The sequence below is a fragment of the Mustela erminea genome, chromosome 5 (genome assembly GCF_009829155.1).
Source record: "Mustela erminea isolate mMusErm1 chromosome 5, mMusErm1.Pri, whole genome shotgun sequence".
In the NCBI taxonomy this organism is placed as follows: domain Eukaryota; kingdom Metazoa; phylum Chordata; class Mammalia; order Carnivora; family Mustelidae; genus Mustela; species Mustela erminea.
This window is the reverse complement of record NC_045618.1, coordinates 130,544,452-130,571,985: the sequence shown is the minus strand read 5'-3', so window position 1 is coordinate 130,571,985 and position 27,534 is coordinate 130,544,452. Positions and strand designations below refer to the sequence as shown.

Genomic DNA, 27,534 nt, shown 5'->3' with positions numbered 1-27,534 from the left:
TGGTGAGGGAGAAGAGAGCTGGACCCCAACAAAAGGCAAGGCAGGCGGCTTCTTCAGCCCCTGTTCCTCGCAGGCCTCAGAGCAGCAGGGATAGGTGCCAGTTATCACAGGGCGATTACACCTTGCTCAGGCCAAGCTTTAGGACCTGACGGTTCCGCCCAGGACTGGTCTCTTCCTCTCGCCCACCTCACTCTCCAGGCCTTCTCTCCCCCTTGCCCTTCAGGATCCTAACAAAATGATCAACAATAGGGGGGAAATGGTAAACCTTTATTCGGAAAAGAGAGCTTAAATGACCACTTAAAACTCCCCTTTCATTTCCAGAACAGAAACAAATAAGAAAACAAGAAAAAGATCACCTATAAAACTCCTGCCCTCTGCCATCTTGAGCCGTCTTAAACTGCATTTCCTGGCAGAAGAGAACAGTGATGGGCCACAGTCCTGAAAACCAATAGGACATGGACTTAAGACTATCTCAGGAGGTGCCCGGGGAGAGACGAACAGAATGAGCGATGGGCGGGGTGTGGACAGGTGGGCCTGGGGCTCAGACAGGCACATGCCCAGCACCCAGGATACAGTGTTCAAAAATATACACGCACATATAAATTCCCCAGTATCTGGGCATGGAAAGCTTATAACCATGAACACAGCAGCAGAATTCAGGCTGGGTCTTTGGCTTTTTAAAAAAGGGGGAGAGAACCTCTGGCTAACTGTCCCTAATTCCAGCCTCTCTGCCATTCCCTTCAGTCCCATTCCGGAGGCCGAGCGGGGCAACAGCAAGGCTAATCTGCAAGGACCAGCAGCTACTCTGAGTTGGGGGAGGTATGAGGAGCTGCTGGCCCAGAAGACCCAGGCCACACCCCAGCTATGAAAGATTAAGGCATGCAGGTGATACATGTGGGCAAAGGGCACCCCAAATAGGCCAGGGTGGCCCTGTGCTAGGAGGAAAAGCACTGGCAATGAGCAGCTGAGGCCTTGCCGGCCAGAACTAACCCAGCACTGCCACCTCGAATGCTTGGACAGGTTTCGCCCAAGGCCACCTTCTGCAGAGAGGGTCTGGCCTGAGCCACACATCAGGCTGTTTTAGGAGAAAATGGACAGGAATAGGGGAAGCAGCGAGGTAAAAAGTGGTGGGAGGAAAGGAACTGTAAAGCTTCTGAGGAGTGCAGAGGAAGAACAAGTCCCTGAGGTCTTGAGTCCCAGCTGAAATGTGGCCGCACAGCCTGCCTGCTCTTACCCCCACCAGGCCTCCCAGCCCCCCAGTTCTGCGTGGGGCAGAATACAGTAAGACAAGAGTTTCCTGAAAGTACTTTCTTGTCCTTTTAAACCTCAAACTCCTATTTCAGTCCACTGACCCCACACAGGGCTTCACACTTGCACATCTCTCACAGCAGCCTGGAAAAAGGGAAGAGCCCTCGAGAAAGCGTGCCAGGGCTGTGGGAGCTCTGGGTTGGAGGCTCAGAGGCTGCTGGGGCAGGTAGTGCATCCCTGAAGCTGCTGTTACAGGCTATGAGGCCCGTTCATTCCCCGCGGCCAGATGAGGAGTATGGCCTGGGTGGCATGACGAACGCCTCATGAGACACAGAGGATAAGAGGGGAGGAGGGCCCACGGCCCTGCCGCTGCCTGCCAATACACAGCTACCAGGTCATGCTCTCGACCTGTGAAGAGGTCGACAGCCCCAGTGTGGAAAGTGGGCTGGTCGGAGGCAGGCATGGCCGTACAGAGCAGTCCCACACTGAGAGGACACATGCACGCTACACACCTCACATGTGTGTGTCTGGCAAGAGGGCTGGGCCCAGAGGTCATGAAAGCAGAAAGAAGACTGGGTTAGAAGATACCATCAAGAAACGGCCTGAAAGCAAATAACCAATGAGATCAATAGCTCCCGCAACCCTGGTAATTAAAAATTAAGGGGGAGCACTGGATACATGGAATGAAAGGGGAGCCCCCCTTCTGCCTCTCCCAGGGCCACTGAGTATGTGGCACAGGATTAGGAAGAGGTTGGGGCGGGGCAGGGACCACAGGCAGAGAACGTGGACAGGCCTGGAGAAAATCTAACCATGGGAAAAGGGAAATGGGGGAAAGGAGGGGAGGGGAGGGGATGTAAGTTTCTTGGATCTAAGTTTCCAGAAGTATGGGGTATTTCCACAGTCTCTGACCCAGTGAGCTCTTCTGGAAGAGAAGCTCTCTTCCCCCGGGAACCCCATCATGGGGCGGTGACTTCCATCCCAAAGCTGGCCAGCAGGCAGAGGTGGTCTGAAGAGCAGAAGGGGTTGGGCAAGCCGTTGGCAGCCCAGAGAATCTCTTCAGAGAGGAGGGAGAGACGGCCCAGAAGCTTGAGAGTCCCATCTTGATCCAGCCTGCGATCTGGGGCACAAAGCAGAAGCCAGTGAGAGTGAGAAAGCAGCCAGGGCCACTGCATGGGGGTACTGGGGCCTGTGGGAGCTATGCTTTATGGAGGCTGCATCTCCTTGGCTGCCCCGCCACCCCTTACCTCTCCCAGCTGCCTCTGGCTGAGGCCTCCCTTTCTGAGATACCCTGGGATGTATCATTGAATGGAGCAGGGTAGGTTCCGGGAGACTGTGGCAACCAAAGAACGGGTGCCCAGGCCCAGCATCTATGAAAACTTTGGACTTTCCAAGAAAAGCTGGAAATCCAGGTTTCCTACATAAAATTTGATTTTTTTTAAACATAGGGAATCAATTCAAACATTTTAAAAGACATGCTTTAAACAAACCAGCCATAAGGCCGGTAGGCTGCCACACTGTGACTGCTGGTAGAGGGTGAAGAAACAAGAAACAGGGTCTCTAACCTAACCAAGTCCCTCCCCAAATGGCTGCCACATTCAAAGTCCACTAACCTCCTGGTGCTCTATTTTTACCTCCTAAATAGAGATAAGGCTGGTTCTGCCCACCTCTCTCTGAAGCTCCGAAGATATAAAGGCAGGTGAGTGGCCTAATAAGGGAATTACAATGAGGATGACTGGTGCCAGGTAGATATGAAATCTGCTCTTTGGGGAGTCTGGTCCCAGCAGCCCAAGCCATGTGACCAAATGCCTGACCTTCACCATCAGCTGTTCCCAGGGACTTCTGAGGTGGCTTCTATGAACCCAGGATCCACCAGGCTTACCCGTTCTGTTCCCATTCTCGCAGGACTCGGCTGAGAAGAAGATGTAATCCACTGTCGTTCCAAGACCCAGGGGCATTGTGGTGACCTCTGGGCGGCCATGCTGGGGCAGGAAATGAGTATATACTGAGGTCAGGTGAAGGCAGTGCTGGATGGTGCCTACAGTCCTGCAGGGATGAAAAGGAAGAGGTCAGTCAACAAACATTATTGACCTTTTCTCAAAGTCACTTCCTCTATGGGTTTTATAGTTTTTTCAAGGGCCAATCCCAACTAACTCTATCTCAGCAAATTCCTTCCCATGCTAATAAGAGGCAGATGGTCTTAGCTAAAATCAGCCTAGAAATAGACACATTTATACAGTCCCCTGACCTTCCTCACCCCACCCCCATCCCACTCTCCTCTCATTACCTGGTGAAGTATACCTAAGGTACCCTGTCCAGGGGTCAGCAAGTTCTTCTGTGAAGCCTCACCCCCTGAGGAAATGTGCATGGGTTCTTCATCTGCAAGAACCTAGGTGGGTCACCTCTGGCCTCTGCACACCAGCCCTTCCAAAAGCTTAGCACGTATTAGGAGAAGAGAGACCTCAGCAAAATTGCTCCCCAAATCAGCCTGAGGAAAGCCAATGAGACTCTCTCTCATTCACCCAGATGGGGGCTGGAAAGCAGGCTGCAGGGAACCGGAAGGAAGATCACCTGGGGAAGACAGGCTCAGGCTCCAGAGTGTCTTCCTCAAGGACAGACGGGGCCCAGTCAGCAGGTCGCTCTGTAGAAAACCAGAGAGAAGAGATTTTTTTTATTCCCAGAGAGTGAAGCAGGGCAAGAACCTTGCACCCTGGGACCCCTCTCAGATCCTTGGACCAGATTGCTCCAAAAGGGGAAAGGATAAGAGAAGAGGTGATGGGACAAAGAAAACAATGGATCAACTTTGTAGGAAGGCAGACAGAGACCTTGAACACAGACATTTCTTCCTTGGCTAAGCACTTTAAAAAAAAAAAAAAAATTTTAAATTTATTTTCAGCTTAACAGTAACAGTATTCATTGTTTTTGCACCACACCCAGTGCTCCATGCAATCCGTGCCCTCTCCAATACCCACCACCTGGCTCCTCCAACCTCCCACCCCCTGCCCCTTCAAAACCCTCAGGTTGTTTTTCAGAGTCCACGGTCTCTCATGGTTCACCTCCCCTTCCAATTTCCCTCAACTCCCTTCTCCTCTCCAACTCCCCTTGTCCTCCATGCTATTTGTTATGCTCCACAAGTAAGTGAAACCATATGATAATTGACTCTCTCTGCTTGACTTATTTCACTCAGCATAATCTCTTCCTGTCCCGTCCATGTTGCTACAAAAGTTGGGTATTCATCCTTTCTCATGGAGGCATAATACTCCATAGTGTATATGGACCACATCTTCCTTATCCATTTGTCCGTTGAAGGGCATCTTGGTTCTTTCCACAGTTTGGCGACCGTGGCCATTGCTGCTATAAACATTGGGGTACAGATGGCCCTTCTTTTCACTACATCTGTATCTTCGGGATAAATACCCAGTAGGGCCCAGCACCTTTTTAAATAGTTTATTTAAATTTATTCTTTAGAAATAAATTTATTTTTTTAGGTAATAGAGTCACATGGTACAAAAATCAAAATGTAGAGAAAAATATCAGTGAAAAGTCTCCCTCCCATTCCGGGACTCCTGCCACTCAATTTCCCTCTCCAGAAGCAACCAATGTTACCAAATCCCTGGTATATTCCTTCAGAGATTTTCTATCACATACCATCTGCTGTGTATGTATATATGTATGTGTGTAGTATACATACATATGTATGCACACAATGTAATATGTATGTATGCATTCTTAAATACACAAAAATAAGTATACACACAAACACACGAAAAAAAAAGAAAAAAGATACACAGTATCAGGAAAGAAAGAGGGGATATTATTACAGATCCCACTGACATTAATAAGTGTTACGGACTGAGTGTTTGTGTCTCCCCAAAGTACACTGAAATCCCACCCCCCAGTGAAATGGTATTTGGGAGGTGGGCCTTTGGGAGGTAATTAGGTCATGAGGGTGGAGCCTTTGGGCATAGGATTAATGCCCTTACAAGAGGCTTGGATCTCAGAGAGCTCCCTCACCCTCTTTCTGCCCTATGAGGACACAAGAAATTAGCACTCAACAACTCAGAAGAGGGCCCTCACCAGAATTGGACCATTCTGGCATTCTGATCTTAGACTTCCAGCTCCAGAACTGTGAGAAATAAATTTCTGTTGTTTATAAACCATCTAGGCTGTGATATTTTGTTATAATAGCCCAAACCAACTAAGACAACAGGGTAAAAAGGATCAACAAAACTGACAAACCCTTGCTAGACTGACCAAAAAAAAAAAAAAAAAAAGAAGGCCCAAGTTACTAAGTTACTAAAACTAAGAATGGAAGAAGGGCCACCACTACCAACCCTACAGAAATTTTTAAATTATGAGAATAATATAAACAACTATATACCAACAAATTTGATAACTTAGATGAAATGAACAAATTTCTAAAAAGATACAGGGGTGCCTGGGTGGCTCAGCAGGTTAAAGCCTCTGCCTTCAGCTCAGGTCATGATCCCAGGGTCCTGGGATGGAGCCCCACATCGGGCTCTCTGCTCAGCAAGAAGCCTGCTTCCCCCCAACCCTCTGCCAGCCTCTCTGGCTACTTGTGATCTCTCTCTCTGTCAAATAAATAAATAAAATTTAAAAAATAAAATAAAAAGACACAAACTATGTAAACAGATTTGAGAAAAAATAGACAATCTGAATAGCCTATAAGCAAGTAAAGAAATTAAATTAATAATTTAAAAAGTTCCCACAGAGAAAAGCCCAGGACTAGATGACTTTATTGGTTAATTCTGCCAAACACTTAAAGTAGTAGTAATACAGATACTTACTTCATAAACACTTCTAAAAATTAAGATGGGACACTTCTCAACTCATGCTCAACTCATGGTGTTAATCAAAATTAGACAAAAACATCACAAAGAACACTATAGAATATCCCCTGTGAATGTCCATGCAAAATTCTTCAATGATTATGACATTATAATTTATAAGAAATAAATATATATTTGGTCTTGTCCACAGCTCCTGACTCATAGCTCCCAAAACCCTTAGAATTTCTCAAGAGATCAGAGTGATAAAGGTGTCTTTTGTTATATTATGAGGTGACTTTTGGAAATCACCTAAAGATGAGGGCTGGTTACCAGAGGAACCAACCTGCTATTATGGGTTGGAAATTTCTGTCCCAGTTCCCTAAACTTCCTGGGAAGGAAGTGGGCTGGAGCTTGACTCACCAATAGCCAATGATTTAATCAACACTGCCTATGTAGCAAAGCCTTCAGAGAGCTTCTGGACTGGTAACTACATGGAGATTTGGGGAGAATGGGGTCTACAGAGAGCATGGAAACTTCCCAAATACATTGTCCTATGCATCTCTTCCATCTGGCTTGTTCCTAAGTTTTATCCTTTTATAATAAACAGGTAATCTAATGAGTAAAATGTTTCTCTCAGTTTTGTGAGCTGTTACAGCAACTTAATTAAACCCAAGGAAGGAAAGACTCACGGGAACCTCTGATTTTTAACAGCCAGTTGGTCAGAAAGTACAGTTAATAACCTGGACTTGTGACTGGTATCTAAAGTCCAAGCGGGAGGTTGCTGGAAGCACAGGGTGGGCTTGTGATTGGTGTCTGAAGTTGGGAAGTGGGGCAAGTCTTACATGACTGAGCCTTTATTTCACCTGTGTGATCTCTGGGTAGATGGTGTCAGAATTGAATCGAGTATAAACACCCTCCTTCCCCATGTTGAAAGTTAAGTCTCAGAACACCAAAACAATGTATCAGCAAACCAAATCCAGCAAAATAAAAAATGATTATATACTATGACCATGTACAATTTATCCTAGGAATGTAAGGCTGGTTTAGCGTCTGAAAAATCAATTAATGTAATATAGTATACTACTAGATTACTAACGGATAAAAACCACATGATCATCTGAACACACACAGAAAAACCATTCGACAAAATTCAACACTGCTTTATGGGGGTAAAAGCAACATTAAAAACTAAACACAGAAGAGAACTTCTTGGGGTGCTTGGGTGGCTCAGTCATTAGGCATCTGCTCAGGTCAAGATCCCAGGATCCTGGATTGAGCCCTACCATCAGGCTCCTTGCTCAGCAGGAAGCCTGCTTCTCCCTCTCCCACTCCTCCTGCTTGTGTTCCCTCTCTTGCTGTCTCTCTCTGTCAAATGAATAAATAAAATCTTTGAAAAAAAAAGAAGAAGAAGAGGGGCGCCTGGGTGGCTCAGTGGATTAAGCCGCTGCCTTCGGCTCAGGTCATGATCTCAGTGTTCTAGGATCGAGCCCCGCATCGGGCTCTTTGCTCAGCGGGAGCCTGCTTCTCTCTCTCTCTCTGCCTGACTCTCCGCCTACTTGTGATTTCTCTCTCTGTCAAATAAATAAATAAAATCTTTAAAAAAAAAAAAAAAAAAAAAAGAAGAAGAAGAAAACTTCTCCAACCAGATAAAGAGAATCCACAAAAACCCCAGGGCTCACATCACACTTAATTCACAACACACTTAAGAGCTCTACCCCTAAGATCAGGAACAAAACAAGGATGTCCACTCTCACCACTCAACTTTAGAGAGGCCTAGCCAGGGCAATCATGGAAGAAAAAGAAATAAAAGGCATCCAGATTAGAGGGGAAGAAGTAATGCTCTTTTTGTATGCAAGATGACATGATCTCTTATACAGAAACCCTAAGAAATCCACTAAAAAACTATTAGAATAAATGAGTTCTCAAGACTGCAACATAGAAGATTAATGTACAAAAACTGCATTTCTATACACTAGCAGTAAAAATCTAAAAATGAAATTAAGAAAACACAATATCAAAATGAATAAAATAGTAATAAATTTCACAAAAGCCTAATACTTACATACTGAAGACTACAAAACATGGAAAGAAATTAAAGATCTAAATAAATGAAAAAAAACACTGATATATATTGATCATAAGATAGTATTACTAAAATGGCAATACCGGGGCGCCTAGGTGGCTCAGTGGGTTAAGCCTCTGCCTTCGGCTCAGGTCATGATCTCACGGTCCTGGGATCGAGTCCCGGATCGGGATCTCTGCTCAGCGGAGAGCCTGTTTCCCCCTCTTTCTCTACCTGCCTCTCTGCCTACTTGTGATCTCTCTCTGTCAAATAAATATTTTTTAAAAATAATAATAAAATGGCAATACCTCCCAAACTGATCTACAGATTTCTAAATCCCTATCAAAAATCCCCCAACTAGCTTCTTTGCAGAAACTGACATGATGATTCTGAAATTCATATAGAAATGAAAGGGACTCAGAATAAACAAAATAATCTTGAAACCCCACCAAGTCATAGGATGTAACTTCTCTATTTCAAACTTATACAAAGCTAAAATAAGACACTGTGGTACTGGCATAAGGATGGACATAAAGTGAATGAAATAGAACTGAGTGTTCAGAAACCTGCAAGGCCATATTCAATTAATGTTTCACAAGGGGAGGGGTGAATGGACAATGATGGCTAATAGATACTGGGTTCCTTTCAGGAGGGATGAAAATGTTCTACAATTAGATTGTGGTGATGTATACACAATTCTGAATAGAATAAAAGCCAATGGCTTGCACATTTCAAATGGGTATATTTTATGATATATGAATTTCATCACAGTAAAGCTTTTTTTTTTTTTAAAGGGTAAAGGAATGTTATGGACAATTTCATGCCAAGTAATTTAATAATTCAGATTAAACGGAATATTCCTTCATACACTTTACATTTTCCCTGTTGATTTTTTTCTTTTTTGTTGGCATTATAAATAGGGTCTTTTTTTTTTTCATTATTATCTCCTAACAAGTATATCCTTATTTTTATACACAAATATTATTGTTTTTCTATATATTCATATTATACCAGCTACTTTCCAGAACTATCTCAATGCCTATAATAGCTGTTAGTTGATTCTCTTGGATTACCAGTTACCTAAAAACATGAGCAAGTAATTATCCCCTCCCCTCCATTTTGTTACTTCTGTTTACCCACCCACATTTCTGTTTCTCTGTCTATTGGCTGGCATCTTTGAATACAGCTGCAAAACAAGATTGGCTATCCTTGTCCTATTCCTGACTTTGACAGGAATGTTACTACAGTGTCTTCTTTAAGCCAGATGCTGATGCGTGGAGCTGAGTAAGTGCTGTGGTTTGGTTTCGGTTTTTAATTTGCAGGCCTGCAGTGGCTTCGCTCTCCTCCTCCTGCCCCTCATCTCCATGGCACATTGTTGCCAACATGCACTCTGACAGACCAAGATCATTCTCAAAGATTAGGTGGGTTCCATTCCAGACCATGGCGGGAAAGTAAATATCCCAATAAAGCCAGTCAACTGAATTTTGGGGCTTTCCCAGTGCATACAAAAGTTATGTTTATACCATAATACAGTCTTCTAAGAGTGTAGTAGCATTGTGTCTAAAAAAAAAATGTACATACCTTAATGTAAAAATATTTGCTAAAAAATGCTAACCATCACCCGAACTTTCAGCAAGTTGTAGTCTTTTTGCTGGTGGAGGGTCTTGCCTCAGTATGGATGGCTGCTGACTAATGAGGGTGGTGGTCATAAATGGTTTCTCTGTAGCATGTGACAGCATTCTTCCCAGAGAATTTCTTTCAACATTGGCGTCAATCCTCTCATACCCAGATCCTGCCTTATCAACTAAGATTATATAATATTCTAAATCCTTTGGGGGCACTGATGTGGCTCAGTTGAGCATCGACTTTTGATTTCAGCTCAGGTCATGATCTCAGGGTCCTGGGAATCCCTACAGCAGGGAGTTGGCTTGTCCCTCTCCCCCAACTCCCCACTCATGCTCTCTCTCTAATAAATAAATAAAATCTTAAAAAAAAAAAAAAAGAAGAAGAAGAAGCAACTCCCCATAAGTTCGAGTTTTATCCTAAGATTGCAGCAATTCAGTCCCATCTCCAGGCTCCATGGCTCTTCTAGTTATCTTCCTGTTTCCCCCACATCTCTGTTACATCCTCCACCGAAGTCACGAACCCCTCACAGTCATCCCTGACAGCTGGAATCAACTTCTTCCAAACTCTTGTTAATTAATGTTGGCATCCGACCTCTTCTCAGGAGTCACAGATGTTCTTAGATGCATCTGGAGTAAGGAAGCCTTTCCAGAAGGTTTCAATTCACTCTGCCCAGATCCATCAGAGGAACATCTATCTGCAGAAGCTATAGCCTTACAAAATGTATTTCTTCAATAATAAAACTTGAAAGTCAAAATCCTTCCTTGATCCATGGGCTTCACAATGCATACTATGTTAACAGGCATGCAAACAATGTTAACCTTCTTGAACATGTATATCAGAGTCTTGGGTGACCAGGTGCACTGCCAATAATATTTTGAAAGGAATCTTTTTTTCTAGGCAGTAGGTTTCAACAGTGGGCTTAAAATATTTAGTATATCATGTTGTAAACAGATGTGCCCTCAGCCAGGCTTTGCTGCTCCACTGAGAGAGTATAGGCAGCTCATAGCTTTAGCATAATTCTGAAGGGCCCTAGGATTTTTGGAATGGTGAATGAGCACTGGCTTCAACTTAAAGTCACTAGCTGTGTTAGCCCCTAACAAGAGAGTCAGCCTATCCTTTGAAGCTTTGAAGTCAGGCATTGATTTCTCCTCTCTAGCTATGAAAGTCCCAGACAGCATGTTCCTTCAAAGGACGGCTGTTCTGTCTACACTGAAAATCCATTAAGTGTAGCCACCTTCATTCATTATTTTCACTGGATCTTCTGGATAACTTGCTGCTTCACCTTGGACTTTGACGTTATGGAGATGGCCTCTTTCCCTAAACACTATGAACCAACCCCTGAAGCTTCAGGCTTTCTTCTGCACTTCCCTCACCTCTAAGGCTTCCCAGAATTGAAGAGAGTTAGGGCCTTGCTCTGGACTAGGCTTTGGCTTAAGGAAGTGTGGCTAAACTGATCTTCCATCCAGACCACCAAACTTTCTCCATATCAGCAGTAAAGCTGTTTTGCTTTCTTATCATTCATGTGATCACCGGAGTAGCACTTTTCATTTCTTTCAAGAACTTTTTCTTTGCATTCACAGCTTGGCTCACTGTTTAGGACAGGAAGCCTAGCTATTGCCTGTCTCACTAAGCTTAATCATTTCTAGCTTTTGATTTAGTGGGAGAGATGCGACTCTTCCTTTCACTTGAATGCTTAGAGGCCATTGTAGGGTTACTAATTGGCCTAACTTCAATATTGTTTTGTCTCAGGGAACAGGAAGGCCTAAGAAGAGGGCGAGAGAAAGACAGGGGAATGGCTGGTTGGTGGAGCCATCAGAACACACGAAACATTTGATGATTAAGTTTGCCGTCTTACATGGGTGTGGCTCATGACCCTCCAAAACAATTCTTATATTAATATCAAAGATCACCAATCACCATAACAGATATAATAATAATGAAAGAGTAGGAAATATCACAAGAATAATCAAAATGTGACAGATACAAAGTGAACAAACGGTGCTGGAAAAATTGCGCTAATAGACTTGCTCACTGTAAGGTTGCCACAAACCTTCAATTTGTAAAAAATATAATGTCTGCAAAGCACAATAAAGTGAACCACAATAAAACATGGTATGCCTGTATCTAGTTTTTCCTTAATTTAAGGGGAGAGGGGTCTTTTAAAAAGAATCTAGAATAGATGTTGATTTTATAACAGTCTCTTGGACATCTATAGGATGCACTTTGCATATCTTAATAGATTTCATATATATTAGTATGTTAAGTTACATGAGTAGAATTCCCAATATTAAACAATCTTTGTATTTCTGATATACTCCATTTGGTCATGATTTAATGCTCTTTCAATGTGCTGCTAGATTGTTTCCTGATCTTCTATTTAAATTTTTTTGCATCAGTATTCATAAGTGGAGAATTTTAGTGTTGATAGTTTTTTCTGTATAACTGTTGTCAGGTATCAGGGTCAAAATACTTGTTGCATAAAAATAATCAGCTCCTTTCTTCTTCTGTGCACTGTAATAATTTAAGTAGTAATGAAATTACAAGTTCTTTGAAGGTTTGATGACATTCTCCAATCAGTCTGAGTCTGGTGTTTTTGTAGGACTACATAGCTGAGAACTTTATGTATTTCTTCCCTACTTGGATTATCTCTCTCCTCTGTAACCAACTTTACTAAAATACATTTTCTAAAATTAATATATTCCATCTCAATTTCACTCAGGTGGGAAAATAACCCCCTTATAATCCTATTAGTTATTCTGCATCTGGATACATTCCCTTGTTCCTTCCCTGCCCTTCAAAATAGCTTAGATAAAGGGTCTAACTAATTGACAGCTGTTTTTTTGCCCAGTAATTTACTTACTTTTATCTTATCTATTCATGTAATTCTGTGATTCTAAATATTCCACATAATTCCATAAACTTTTCGCTGAACAGTTTTAATTACATCCCACAAATACATGGTACTTTCATTATTATTATTTTCTAGATATTCTGCAATTTTAGCTTAAATTTCACCTTTGACTCAAAAGTTGTTTGAAGTTTTCTAGCTAACCAGATGATAATGTTTTCTTTTTTGTTTCTAATTTCTATTTTTACTGCATGTGTAATCAAAGAAAGGCTGTATAACTTCTATTGTTTGAGATTTATGGAGTTTTTTTTTTTTTGGTGGTCTAATTCTTAAGAATTTCCTATGCATACTTAAAAATATGTCTTTCCTCTGCTTTCAGTATTCAGAGTTTGATATGCATCAATCAGATTTACCATATACACATTATTACAGTCTTCCATATTCTTAGTGATCTTTTTTCTACTTGATCTGTTGTGGGCTAAGACAGAAGAATTAAAACCCTTTACTGTTAGTTACTTTCTGAATACTGTTCCTTGTTATGCCTGCACTTTCACTTGATGGTTGTTGATGTAATGTTATTGGAAGCTTAAATATTTATAATGCTAATATCTTCGTTTTGAGTTGTGTCTTTTACATTATGATACACAAGAAAAATCTCAGTGAGCAGCAGGATACTAAACACGCGGTTTCACTCAACACGCAGTTCTGTCCAAGCTGCACTGTGTACAAACAGCACTGTTCTAGCAGTCACACACATGCCCCACCAGACCAGATGAACACATGGGCCATAGCTGCCTCTACCAGAGCTGCGGTCAAACAAGCAAGCTCTTCTGCAAGTACTTGGGAAGAGGATAAATTGTATTCTGGCACGGGCCAGTGGAGAAGCTTGATTCAGAACTTTCCTGGTTAGACAACTGATCAGACAGCTTTTGGTCTGTGGCCATCTGGTCAGTTTGTAAATAGTGGTTACAAAAATCATCTATTAGCCATCGGTTTTTCTATAATGTACTTTATTGGGCACATGGTTTTTTGGTTATTTGTTAAAACACCTGAAGGTCCAGAGTTGATGGAAACAGGCAAGTGGTCATTAGAAAGAAAATGAGTAACCCTCTTTCAGGATCTTTAAGACCATACTGGAAAGAAGAAATCATTAGTAATTGAAAATATTTTTAAGAAGGGGACTTAAAATTTGGATTCTGTTCTTACGAAATATTCCCCCACAAAGGGAGTTGGGGAGAGTGAGAATCACGATGTTTTTATTGCACAACCCGGGCAATGCAGAGTTCTCTGCTCAATGCAATATCAGCCATCGTGACCTAGCACTGCAGCTCCTTTTGCACCTCACATGCTGCCTGTTAAATCAGTGTCACGGTCAAGTTGGAAAGTTCTGATGTGCACTGGTAGGCTGCATGACTCTAGTATTAGACTGGAAATATTATTTGTTACCACATCTAAATACATCTTCTAGAAAGAAAGATCACATATGGTCTTATTGCACTTACGTCTTTCTACTCATGTTCTAAAAATGGTGGCACATTTTTACATCTGGAGTCTTTAAAAGACATTCATGAGATAAACACTTTTCCAAAGAAGACATACAGATGGCCAACAAAAACATGGAAAGATGCTCAATATCACTAATCATCAGGGAAACAAAAATCAAAGCCACAATGAGCTATCACTTCATATCAGAATGTAGTCAGAATGGCTAGTATCAAAAAGACAAGAACAAGTGTTGAAAACAATGTGGAGAAAAGGGAACCTTTGTGCACTGTGCAGTGGTGGGTTGCATGACTCTAGTATTAGACTGGAAATATTATTTGCTAACACATCTTCTAGATAAGAGACCACATATTATGATCTCCTTATTACACTTAAGACTTTCTATTCATGGTGGGAATATAAACCAGTAACTGTGGAAAACAGTATGAAAGGTCCTCAAAAAATTAAAAATAGAAATACCATATGACCTAGTAACTCCACTTCTGGATAATTACCCAAAGAAAACAAAAACACTATTTCAGAAAGATACAAGCACCCCAATGTTTACTGGAGCCTCATTTACATTAGCACAGATATGGAAGCAGCCCTAGTGTCCATCAACAGATGAATGGATGAAGAACATAGAATGTCCGTACACACACACACACACACACACACACGGAATATTACTCAGCCATAAAAAAGAATGAAATCTTGCCATTTGTGACAACATAGGTGGACCTAGAGGGCACTATGAGTGAAATAACTTAGAGAAAGACAAATACCATATGATTTCATCTGCATGTGAAATCTAAAAATCAAAACAAAGAACAAAATAGAAACAGACTCATAAATACAGAGAACAAATCAGTGGTTGACAGAGGGGAGGAGCTAAAGGAGAGGCAAAATAGGTGAAGGAGATTAAGAGGTACAAAATTCCAGTTATAAAGTAAGTAAATCATAGGTATGAAAAATGCAACACAGGGAACAGAGTAATACTGTAATAATTTTGTACAGTGATAGATGGTAACTACACTTATGGTGGATCAGTGTGTTTACCCAAATTTAATCTCAGTTTTGAAAATACTGCTAATTATTTTGCACTGCTAGTGAATTGGATATTTTCCCCCTACATAATGATTCTACTTACAAAGTGATCATCAGTATATGTTTTAAAGGTTTCATTTTGTATTAGATTGAAATGCTTGTTTTATGTTTCAAGTACAATACTGTTTTGGTTTGGTTTTTAATAATATATTCTTCTTAACATGAAATGTGGGGTCCTACTACTGTCTTAACTTTAGGATTTTGTAATTCTAAAGCACTAAGTCACTGCTTCCCTGCCTGAGTCCACTTAATACCAGCAGCTCTCTCAGTTCCTGGAGCATGGTAGCTGCTTCACACATGGGGGTCATTACCATAATCGCTATTGCTAGAGCTACATAACAGATTTAACTTCACAATAAAAAAATAATAATAAAGCCACTGAAATGTTTGCTTTGTGCAAAATGCCAATTCAAATTAAATTCCTACAAGAAAAAATAAATTCATTGCTTATCACCAGGCCTTCTAATACAGTCATGGCTTGGTTATTTTAGGTTGTTCTCACAGTTTGGTCAACAAGAGCTTTTGGTTGAGTATGAAATCTTGAATCATACCTTCCTTCCATGAAGCCTTGTTCTCTTGTGTTCTAGAGTTGAATGATAATGTTAAGAAGTCTGAAGCCAACCTGGTTATTTTTACCCTAAAGAGCAGCCCAATCTTTTTGGTTCAACTGCCCAAAGGATTCTTCTGTCTCTGGCTTCTAGTAACTTCAGTAAGATATCTTATTGTTGATTCTCCTATGTCATTTACTACTGAAATATGGTACTTTATCTTAATTTGAAGACTCAAATCTTTTAACTTTGGGAAAAATTTTCCTTGAATCATACCTTTACGCATTTCTTTTGTGCCATTATATTGGTTTTCTTCTCTGTGAACTCCAACTTTGTGTACGTTAAGAGTCTCCAGATCTTCCACTACTATCATTTCTAATCCCTGTTATCTTTTACGTCCTTTTTATCTTGCTTTTTCTTTCATGGCTTCTGTCTCTTGGTCCGTTTTCAGCAGTCTCTATTCCCATTCCTTCTTATGCTGTACCAATTTTGTCTTCATTTTATGTGATTTTTAAACTTTTTATTTTTTCCTGGCTCTGCAGCTTCCATTTCAACTTCTGATGTCCTGCAATGTCTGAACTTATTTTATAAAGGCAATTATTTTTGTACTCTAATTTAAAAAGGCAATTGCTTCACTTTTGTATTCATGGGAAAATAATCATAATCTTTCATATGCTACATGACAACAATTTTTATCTTTGAGGTAAGCGTTCTTTATCTGTCTTTTGTTTTTCCTGTTCCTTCTGCTTTCTTTCTTACAATATTCTAGCACAGCTCTCGTGCTGGTTCCTTTTAAGCAGCCTGGCTTTGAATTAGTTGAGATTTTTCTGTACCAGCTATCTGCACAGCTTCTCTGAGGGAAGAACTGGGTATGCATTCCAAGTAACAGGAATATTCCTGATGACACAGGGTTGTATATGAGTCCTTTTAATCTTTACTTCTCCCCAGCCAAAAGCGATATGCAGCTCTATAAGTATCTCATCGCCCCTCCTGCCACTCAAACAGACTACTTAATGCAAATAGGGCTTGATTCCTTATCGGGCTTTTCTCCAGTGCCTATTAAGACCAAAGCAGGTTCAGAGAATCTCCTATCACAACCTGTGCATACTATTCTTGCTGATGAAATAAGGAATTTTAAAATTTTGTGCCTCAAGGTACACTCCGCACTTTGGAGAGATGTGCTGCGCTGGGTCTTTGTTGAGATCAACACAGCCCCCAGATATGTCCTTCCATACTTCCGCCAGCACACCTGCACAGCCTCCAGTGCTTCCTGCAGCCATTCTACCTACGCCGTGATCCACAGTTTCAGATACATTCAAGTCTCCTAGTTTTCTCAAAGATGGAGTTTGCATTGCTTTTTTCCAATCCTTGTTGCTCTGGAATGGTTTCAGAGACAAGAAGGGGAAAATGTCAAGCATACTCTGCCATGTTCAATCTGGGAGTTCTCAGTAGGAGTAACTTTTTATCACAAGCAGGACCACTGTCACCTTACAACTTTCAAACCCTATCATGTGCATCTCCCCTATCTGCTGTACACACATTGGCCACTAGCTACTTAAGCCTAAAAAGGTTCCATGGCTCATTCAAGGTCTCAGACATGACTGGAGCTCAAGTCTCCTGACTCCTGGTCCATGTTCTCACTATGCCACACGTCTAGGCCTGCGTATGGGTGGAGAACTCCACTGACCTTCCTTCTAAGCATGCTTATTACCAGAAGCTGACCTTGAGAATTATACCTACAAAAAGACTAAGAAACCACGTAACTGGCAAATATCAGGGGTAAGGAGGAAAGAAGGCCGAGAAAATAAGCTTAGTGTCCATTACCTGGCTTAGTATCTGTCACTCCTTCCATAAGAACCAGTCCGACTGGTCGCTGACAGGCAATGTCACAGAAACGGAATTGCAGCAGAAAGTCTCGGCTATACTTCAGTCTCTCTGCAAACCAGGAAAAGCCACACAGTGAGAGAAAGGAAGAGAAGCCACGTGCTGAAGCAGCCTTAATACCAAGAAGCTTCCAGTATAGGGACACAGAGGAAGCCTGGCTCCGAAGACCAGCTGATTTTCCAACAGATAGGATTTAAAGTTGTTCATTTCACTGGGAGGTCATAAGGAGGATGGTGGGAAAAACAAAGGAACTTGCTAAGAGAATTGAGGGAATTACATTTTCTCTTGTCACTGAAATACCAGCTTTCTCCCAAAATGGGCACAGAGGCACAGCCAACCAAGAATGTGGCACAGGCTCACCTGCTCTCTTGGGGTGACAGGAGGAGAAATACTGACAGCGGTCAGTGACGCCCAGGGAGCTGGGCCAGAGTGGAGCCTGCAGCTTCCTCTGGTAAAGCTGATGGGAAAAGTCTTCCTGTCCAGACACCTAGAAGGAAAGAGCAGGTGGGAATGATGATACCAAGATGGAAAAAGAAAACAGTCCATGATTTGGGACATGCAGACACACACACACACACACACACACTATATACATAATATAAGCAAAACACGTCAGTTTCAGGGAAGTTGCTAAAAATAAGATGCTAATTAAAACTTATTTTTAAAAAACCAGAAGCACTGAAATGTCCATGAAGCAGAAAGGAGCGCTAAGAAGATAAGGTACGTGAGTCAAAGGAATAGAACTGTATGAACATATGGTCCCCTGAATTTCACCTCAGAAAAATCTACATGAGTCTCCACAGGGTGTATCAACTTTCAGGGGCTTTAATTTGCAGTGGGAAAAAGTTTTATCTCGATCTTTGGATCTTCTGGATCAAGGTCTAGCATCTTAAGTCCATCATGAGGAAACCGCAGGGTCAAACCAAATGGGAAATGCACCAAGCATTTTACCGTATCTACGTCACCATCCTTGGTAAAAGCCAATGAGCAGCCTGGGAACGGACAGAATGTAGCAGGGAAACATCGGGTAACATCAGTCATCTGCATAGCTCTACCCTGTGTAGCAAAACTCCCTTTATGTCATCGAACAACAACAAATATGTTAATGCCAGCTATGTGCAAGACACTAGCTGAGTCTTAGGGAGAGCACAGCGATAGAAACAATCGATCTGCACTTGAAGGACAGACATTTTCAATATGCCCTCTCAAGTAAAACAGACCGAAGATTTAATGGTCACTTTCTAGCTGTGTAACTTTGGGCAAGTTACTTAACCCCAGGGTTCAATATCCTCCACTATAAAATGGGATAATAATATAAAATGGGATAATAATAATAATCACCTACAATTAAGAATCTTGATAATAACAACTGATGGCTGCCTGCTTCCTTTGAAGCAGGAACCAGAAAATACTTTACCATGCATTCTTGTATTTGATCTGCCAAATAACAACAAAAAACCCCCTTCTGAAATGGGTCCCATTTTATCCCTAGTGTATAGATGAGGCACATGGGGCTTAAGGAAGTTAAGTAACTTGCACAAGGTAGCAGAGCAGGGACTGGAACTTAGGACTGGCTGGCTCTTAATCATTATGCCTAATGGTGCTGATCACATGGTAGGCACTTAGTAAATTCTTTTTCCCATTCTCTGAGCTCCTTGATTATAGCGCTTTCTGGCAGGATAAGACCTTTCTCTGCACACATGGGAACCAGGACATTGCTGGCACTTGAGTAACCTTATTAAAATAAAAGCCCAGAGTGCTCAACAATAACACAGCCATTTCTGTATCCTTTCGCCACTGCGCCTTGCCACAAGTTAAGTGATAAGATGGACAGCAGTGGCCAAACAGAAGAACAGGGAGATTAAGTGACATATAAAGAAATCACTACAAGCTGAATGTCCATCAGCAGTGCTAAATGGAATAAAACTACGAGATATGTATGCTATCAACATTCAGCAGTTAAAAGGAATGAGATAGATCCATATATACATTGAGCGAAAATGAACAAGCTACAGAACGAAACATACAGTAATGGGTTTACAAACACACAGACAGTAGATCATATATCAGGTCTCAGAAGCAATCACAGCACAGTATTGGAGGGGAAAGGCTCTGGGATCCTGATTCCACCACTAGCTACCTGCATGGCCTAGAGCCAGTAAACCGCCAAACTTCTCTACACCTTAGTTTCCTCACTTAAAAAATGAAAACGATGATAGAAATTGTGAAAGTTGAGTGAGCTAATTTAAGTAAAGTGCTTAAAATAGCACCGGGAACCCAGTAAGTGCCTAATAAGTGTAAATTATAATTACAATATCACAGGAACTTAGATATCACTGTAAATGCACACAGAATATTCTGGAACACCACCACCAAACTTCAAACAATTACTACTTCACTCTAAAGGGAAAGGTAAGGAATATAGGTGATAAAGGGGGTTTGGTCTTATTTTACAATGTCTGAATTCTTGCAAGGATGCACTTCTGTATTACTCACGAACTAAAAATTAATGATAAAAACTAAACGAATTCCCAGATGCCAAAGGCACCCAGGAATTTCTAGCTTCCAGACTTGCATACACACTATTCAACAGAACAGGAAAAAGCCAGAGGGAGCCAGAAAAGGTGTAGCTGAGGTCACTGCCACAGAAGTTGCCAACACCTGACTCTCTCCCTTGGCCATTCCCATCCCCCCACCTCACTCTCCAGTGGCCTCTCCCATTTCACCTTCCAGGCTGGCATCCCATGGTACTGGAGCTCTCCGTCCCTGATGAAGTTGTAGAGAGGTGAATCAGGAACAGAATTCAGGTCCCCACACAAGATGATGGGGCAATGGCTGCCATCAGACAACCTGGCTACTTTGTCCACTTCGGCCAAGAGAATGGCCATCTGGGCCAGCTTGACATCACCCCGGCGTGGGTTGTATAAGACGTGGGTATTTGCCACACAGAGGGGGGCCACCGAGACTTGCCCCAGGCCTTCTGGGACTAGTGGCTGCAGCAGCAACACTAAGCCCACGTTGTCCCGATTGAGGAGCTCCAAGCCAGGCCGGAAGTACTCCACGGGGCTGGCACAGAGCAGACGGAATCTCGTGGGCTTGTAGCAGACAGCACAGCCATCTGTCTTACACCCGGTCCTCCTCTTGTAGAAACAGGTAAAACCTGCAAGGAACACCCGGCCAAGAACATGGGTCAGGGACCTCCAAGCCTGAATCCCTCCAACCAGTGGCAGTAGCCGGGGTGTGTGTGCCTATGGCACTGCTCCTGTCCTGCTGCTCCGTAAGGGGGTTCCTGTCCTTGCCAACTCCTTGACTCTGCAGAGGTTCCCTTACAGTTATAACCAGATGACAGAGTGGCTGAAGGAGAAGGAGGACAGAAGGGCATGAAGCAGTATCACTGGATAGAAAAAACATGGATTCTAGAGTCAGACAAATTAGAGTCCTAGCTCCACAACCTACTAACTTTGTAGCATGGGTGACCTTGAGCAAGTCACACACATTTTCAGAACCTCAGTCTCCTCACTATAAAAATGGGGATAACAGTAACTCAGCCCCACAGGGTGGGTTACTTCAAGGATTAAATGGCACTCAATGTCAGAACTGCCTTAAAACTGCAGAACTCATTCTTTCTCTCACCCATACAGAGGAGCTAGTGCACAGGTGAGACTGAGGATTTACTGAGGCAAAAGAAAAAGCTGGTGCCTTCCGGAGAGAGCAGACAGGGCCAGAGGAAGCAAGACTGGTGAGCATGCCAGGGAGCTGCATTACCCATCATTCGCAGAGAAGGCTCCAGCTGTTCCCAGTAATGATCTTCTTGGACTTCCTGGAGACACAGGATCTGGGAGATTGACAAGGAAACCAATCACTACAGAGTACCAAGAGTGCTGGAAAGTGACTCCCACCCAAGGAGCAGGCACTGAGGCCAGGTGGGAAGCTTCTGCTTGTCTCAGGCAGGGTCACACTGAAATTTCCCCCACGGCCGACTCTTCCCAGACAGCCACCACCAGCAAGGACAGGCCCAGAGTTAAGTTGATTAGACTAGATGCCCGAGTTGGATTTTCCCGCTTCTTGAATCCCTCGAGTCTCCCTCCCTGCATAATGGTGCTGGAAATTGTGTACCCCGAGAGTCTTCTCAGCACCTGCCCAATACTCAATTTACTCCAGGCAGGAAAGCTCCAGCCCTAGGCAAAACACCAATCCTATAAAAAACTATGGGGTTGAACTCATTTTCTAAGAGCACTGGGAAACAGCCCAGGTTCAAAGCAAATACAAGATGGCACTTCCTCCCCTCTTCACTCACATCCGGGTCCCAGTGCTGGAATTCCTGCATGAGATTCGCAAAGCGATAGTTCCAATTGAGGATGTCCGGGTGGCAATGCATGTAGAGCTCTGAGCTCTGCTGCATCAGGTCCTGGGCCAGGATGTTATAGGACATCAGAGTGAACTGGAACTGAGGGCCATCCCCTGCCTCCAGGCCCTGAGCATCTGGCTGAGCGGAGAAATCCTCCCATTCTCGCCACAAGATTTCTGCAAAGGGGTCGGAAAGAAGAGGTCCACAACAAGTATGTTATCCTCAGGTCCCACCATCTCCACTCCTGAGTCAGAGCTACTGTGCCTCAGGTTCCTTTTTTTATCTTCCCTACCACCCATCCTTCTCTATGGCTATTTGAGCAGCGCTCATAAGACATTTGCAGACTAGATAATAAGCTCCACAAAGCCAGAGACAATCTTGGCCTATTCACCAATGTCCCTAGCATGATACCTGGCACCTGGTACATGGTCAATAATTCTAGGTTGACAGTTTCTCACTTTGGTAAGTCTATGGGTCTCTGGAGAATCACAGATCAATGTGCTTCACAATCACCTGAGGTTAAAGACATTACTAGAGTAATCTCAGCCTTGAGTGTTTCCTAACCTTTAAATTCAAAAAAGCCTGTGGGGCTATAAACCACATGTCCCCATCTCCCCTAGAGCCTGTGGGAGCTGCAAAGTGGATTTCAAACCTATTTGAGCCACAGAACTCATTCTTCAAATATTAATGGAAGCCAAATATATATAACATAGATAAAACCAGAAGATAAAATTCTGGTTGAGGCAGGGTGTGGAGGCTCTGAGATCTTTCCACCACAATTGCTAGAGAGTGGAGAATCAGAACGAGGGTGTGCTTTCAGTTCTGCCTCTACTTAGCTGTGTGACTTCAGGCCTGTCTTGCCACCTCTCTGAGATCTGATACTGTAAGATTCTCACAAAAACAGAATGCAACAGAGCTCCCTGTCAGAGAATCTTCTTTTTAGCAGAGGCTCTGTTCACACTGGAGACAAGCTGTTGCCCAGGCTCACTCAGCCAGTTGTCAGACTCACCATGATACGGGATTTCCATTGGGGGAGGCTGCAACTGCCCCAGGCCATCAAAAGGCCAGATGGGAGCCTCTTCCTGGGGCAAAGGCTCAGGTGCTATGCTCCAGGCCACCACTGCAGGGTCCTCTTCCCACTGCTCTGCAGCCAGGGCACCCATTGGGAGGACAGCACAGTCTGCATATTGGGGGCCGGTCTGCATGGGGACAGCCGCCCACATTGGGCCCTCGACCTCTGGCAGTGGCTCCTCTCCTAGCACCTCGGGGAAAGGCTCCTCCAGGTTCTCTGCTGCCCGCAGGTCACTCAGCTGCCTGCTGGACCACTTGTCCTCTGAAGCAGCATCCTGTTCTCCAGGATTATCCATCAGGAGCGCCAGGCTGCTCTGGGCTAGTCCCTTATCTACAAGGGGACCCTCACTCGAAGTTGAGAGCACCTGGCTCGACCCTTCTTCTCGCCACTGCTGTAGCAGGCCCTCACACTCCTCCTGGTCGGGCCCCCGAGGGGCCATGGCAAAGTCGCCCTCTACCTGGGTGGACGAGCTCTTCGCCAGGAGGGCATTTTTTCGACATGTGAAGAAAGCATCTAAGAAGCAAGCCAAAATACTGTGTTATAAGATGACAACATGCCCCAAACCATACTCTTCTCCCAACTAAAAGGAAAGTCCCATACAAACAAGAATCATGTGCACCTTGCCCATTGTTTACTATCACCGAGCCTACCCATTTTAGGGCCCGGAACACCATTATCATTAGCATAAAGTGCTTTATGTGCCAGGTGCTATTCTAAGTGCTTTACAAGTATAAACTAATTTGTATGGTAGTGATCTGATATATATTCAGTGCATGAATGAAAGAATGGCTGTCCCACATAATCTAGGATGGAGATGGTCATATATAACCACCACCACCCCCTTCTGTCTAGAGGTCACGACTCCTATTGAGCATCAACTCTCTGGTTCTAAGGGTCACATTACATTGGAACCAGCACTTGACCGTGAATCAGAACTGTGGGTTATGACCTAGCACTGAAACTAACAAACCATGTGACCTTGGACAAAGCCCCTGGTGAGATGGACTCACTCTTGACTGTAAAGGCGGGAAAGGGAAAGTTTGAACAACATAATCTCCAAGAACCTTTCTAGTTCTATAAATCCTCTAATCTATGAATACATTCCAAAAGAAAATGTCCTGTGGGCACCTGGGTGGCTCAGTGGGTTAAAGCCTCTGCCTTCCGCTCATGTCATGATCCCAGGGTCCTGGGATCGAGCCCCGCATCAGGCTCTCTGCTCAGCAGGGAGCCTGCTTCCTCCTCTCTCTCTCTGCCTGCTTCTTTGCCTACTTGTGATCTCTGTCTGTGAAATAAATAAAATCTTTTTTAAAAAAATCTTTAAAAAGAGAAAATGTCCTGAAGTAGACAAAAAGGGTGTCTCAAAATGTACACAATTTATTTCTTAGCAAAGGCCCTAGTTCTTTTTCTCAAAGCTATATATTCTATTCATTAATCTTCACAAACTTCATTATCAGCCTTCCCATTCCATAAAACACCAGAGGCTATAAATTGGAAGGTGCCAACGAGTGACAGTAAGAGACAGCTGTCATCTCTTTGCTACAGCAGCAACAAATGACAGCCAACAGGCAAGACAGCAAGTGGGAAAACTCTAAACTTGGAGCCCCCCAAACTCCAAGCACAGTGTTTTGGTTTTGGTGCAAGCAAACACCCACACTCACTAAATCACTTATTTACAGCACGGGACAAGTGACAAGCTCACCCTCAATCACCAGAGACTCATTTTATCAGCTCTGTTTTTTCAAAAGGCAAGAAAAGTATCAAAATGGTTCAAATGTTGAAAGATATTATCTTATTGATAGTGTACGTGGATCTATAGTCTATGTCCATCTCAGCCAGTGGTTTTCAACAAGGGGTGATTTTGCCCTCAGGGGACATATGGTATTATCTGGAAACAGTGGTTGTCAAAACTGCAGGGATGCTGCTGGCATCTAGAGGTTAGTGGAAAAGGATACTGCTGGACATCCTACAGTGCAGAGGACAGTCCCACAACAAATTATCTAGGCCCGAATGTCGATAATGCTGAGATTGGGAAACCCCGCTTTATACCAATGAACTGTGTTGCTGGCTTTAATCTCAGGGATTTGCTAATTCCCTGTCCCTTGAAACATCTTCTGCATACCAGATGGCAGAGGCTCTCTGGTTGACAAGTGTGAGGGTCCTTGGTTTTAAATTTAGGAGAATTTTGGTGGTGGTGGCGGCTGGTTTTTCAACAGAATTGTTTTATAGGAAGTAACGACGGGAGGGAGGGAAAGAAAGAAACCCTTATGTAAAAACCAAATACACAAAGTTTTTTAAAAGTGGCACTACTTTAATGGGGGAGGGAGGGAAGTGGTCCCTCTGAGATCTCTAAAGGCTGACTGCAGGCCTAGAAAACTGTGGATTAGTATATGTCACCGAGGCTACCATGGTGGACATCGGAAGAGCTCCAGAAATGACAGCATGGATAAAGGAATATTCTTTAATTCTCTGAAAGCAATTATTTCCGTGGAGTTTCTCATCCTGAATCAAGTGCCTGCTATATTCTGGGCAGTGTGCCAGCACTGGAGATACAGTAGCAAAACAGACATGGCCCTGCCCTCCTGGAGGTTGCATTCCAGAGGCCGACACACAAATAACTAGATAAATGGATCTACACACACACACACGTGTAAAGGTCTAGAAAGGAAAAGCACAGAATGCAGTTGACTGCTTATTTCCAAGACAGTAGCTCTTGGTCTGTCCCGGCCTCTAAATTGCCAGAGAACATTTTGGGAGTTCTGTGGGAAGTGATGGTGTCCTAAGAGCCTCGGGAATTTCAAAGACCAGGAATGGCAGCGCAGGCAGATCATGAAAAAGTGAAAGAATAGCTCCCTTCGGGGCGCCTGCGTGGCTCAGTGGGTTAAAGCCTCTGCCTTCGGCTCGGGTCATGATCCCAGAGTCCTGGGATCGAGCCCCCGCATCAGGCTCTCTGCTCAGCAGGGAGCCTGCTTCCTCCACTCTCTCTGCCCGCTTCTCTGTGATCTGCCTGTCAAATAAATAAATAAAATTAAAAAAAAAAAAAAAAGAATAGCTCCCTTCCCCCTCTAAAGTAGCAGCTGGGCATTGGCTCCACCCCGCCGCATCTCTAAGGGCAGGGGAGGCTGCTTCAAAGCTGGGTCGGAAAAGGGCTCTGGGTTGTGAGCACCGGTGTTTCAACGAAAGACGCGGCGGGAGAGCGAGCGGAGAGGCGGCTGGGAAAGGCGAGCGTGGAGTAACCCGGGGGAGGGCAGGTGCCTGCGGGTATTCGGCCCACAGACACCACCCCCCACCCAAGCCCCGACAATTCGGGCGTTCGCCTGGACCCGAGTTGCCAACCCTCGCCGAACCCCCAGGGCAGTGACTCGGCGGACCCCTGAAACCTGTACACCCCCGGGGCCCGGGAAGGACGGCTCCTGCCGCTTCGCCGTCCCCCTCCCGCATTAAGCGTGGCCGGACACCACCCGGCCACAGGCGCGGGGAGAGGAGGGGCGCCCGCGAGGGTCGTCGGCCGGGCCCGGGGCCCCGTGGGGTCCAGCGCGGGCCCCGGGGACCGAGGGCCGCCTCCCCACTTGGCCGGGGAAGGGTGGTCGTGAGGCCCGACGCGCCGCACACCGCCCCGGGCCCCGCGGGACCCCGCCGACGTGGGCCCGGGCCTGGCACCCGCCTGCCGGGACGCGGGGCCGGTACCTGAGAGGGCACGGAAGAGGCGCGCGGCCGGCAGCAGCAGGTAACACAGGCACGACGCGATCATGGCCAGCCGCCGCGCTCGCGCTCCGGCTCGCGCCCGCCTCCCCTCCTCAAGGCCGCCCGCCGGGTCTCTGAGCCCGGCCCCGCCCCCGACCCCGCCCCCGCCCCCGGGCCGGCTCACGTGGTACAGCTGCGCTTCAACAAAAACTTTATTGGGAGCGCAGGGCCACGCGTGGGCCCGCGAGGGCGGGGAACCTGTTCCCGGTGGCAACGGCTGGGCCTAGCTCCCAGAAGCCATGCAGGCGCCCAGTGTGAAAATTGAGCGCCTCGCTGGAGGCTGCATAGTATCATTCCAGGGCCACAGTTCCATTCCCACTTTTGCCACCTAACGAGGGGTTCCCCTCGGGGTATGCTCTAACCTCTCTGTCCTGCAGTTTCCTCACGTGTAAAATGAGGCGCTGGACTTTCCCTAAAGCCCCACATAGCCCTGACTTCTATAATCTCTCTTCTCTCATCCCAGAGAAGAGCGCGTGTGCTTCCCCATTAGTTTTCTTTTCCTGACTCTGCTCAGTCTTCCCCAGCTCAGATACTAGGTCACAAATGAAATCTACAGCTTCGTCTCCTTTCCCATCCTATTCCAAATGGGCCCTCTTTTAACCTAATCTGGAAAAAAGGGGGTGTCCCACTGGTAAGGGAGTCAAGGAAGGCTGGGGGGAAAAGCTCCACAAGGCAGGCGCTGAGTCTGGGTTGGTTGGTTGGTTGGTTGGTTGGTTTTCATTGAGATATCTCTCTAGTGCCTACAACAGTGCCAGGCACACAGGAGGAACCAAATCTTTGT

At 44.4% G+C, this 27,534-nt stretch overlaps 1 protein-coding gene across 5 annotated transcripts in view; it reads right to left on the bottom strand.

The window, feature by feature from the left end:
• Positions 1-253: 253 nt before the first annotated feature.
• Positions 254-27,534, bottom strand: part of ANGEL1 (angel homolog 1) — a 39,244-nt gene continuing 11,963 nt past the window's right edge. For 3 of the 5 annotated variants that reach the window (XM_032344845.1, XM_032344846.1, XM_032344847.1), the window contains 9 exons: positions 22,950-23,525; positions 21,890-22,116; positions 21,358-21,427; positions 20,319-20,752; positions 17,953-18,079; positions 17,533-17,643; positions 3,817-3,886; positions 3,128-3,291; positions 254-2,365 (listed from right to left, as the gene is read on the bottom strand). In XM_032344845.1, coding sequence (XP_032200736.1) covers positions 2,205-2,365; positions 3,128-3,291; positions 3,817-3,886; positions 17,533-17,643; positions 17,953-18,079; positions 20,319-20,752; positions 21,358-21,427; positions 21,890-22,116; positions 22,950-23,525 — 1,940 coding nt within the window. In that variant the 3' untranslated portion in view covers positions 254-2,204. Of the gene's footprint in view, positions 2,366-3,127; positions 3,292-3,816; positions 3,887-17,532; positions 17,644-17,952; positions 18,080-20,318; positions 20,753-21,357; positions 21,428-21,889; positions 22,117-22,949; positions 23,526-26,696; positions 26,848-27,534 lie in introns of those variants that run through there. The other 2 variants (XM_032344848.1, XM_032344849.1) reach the window with 2 other exon arrangements.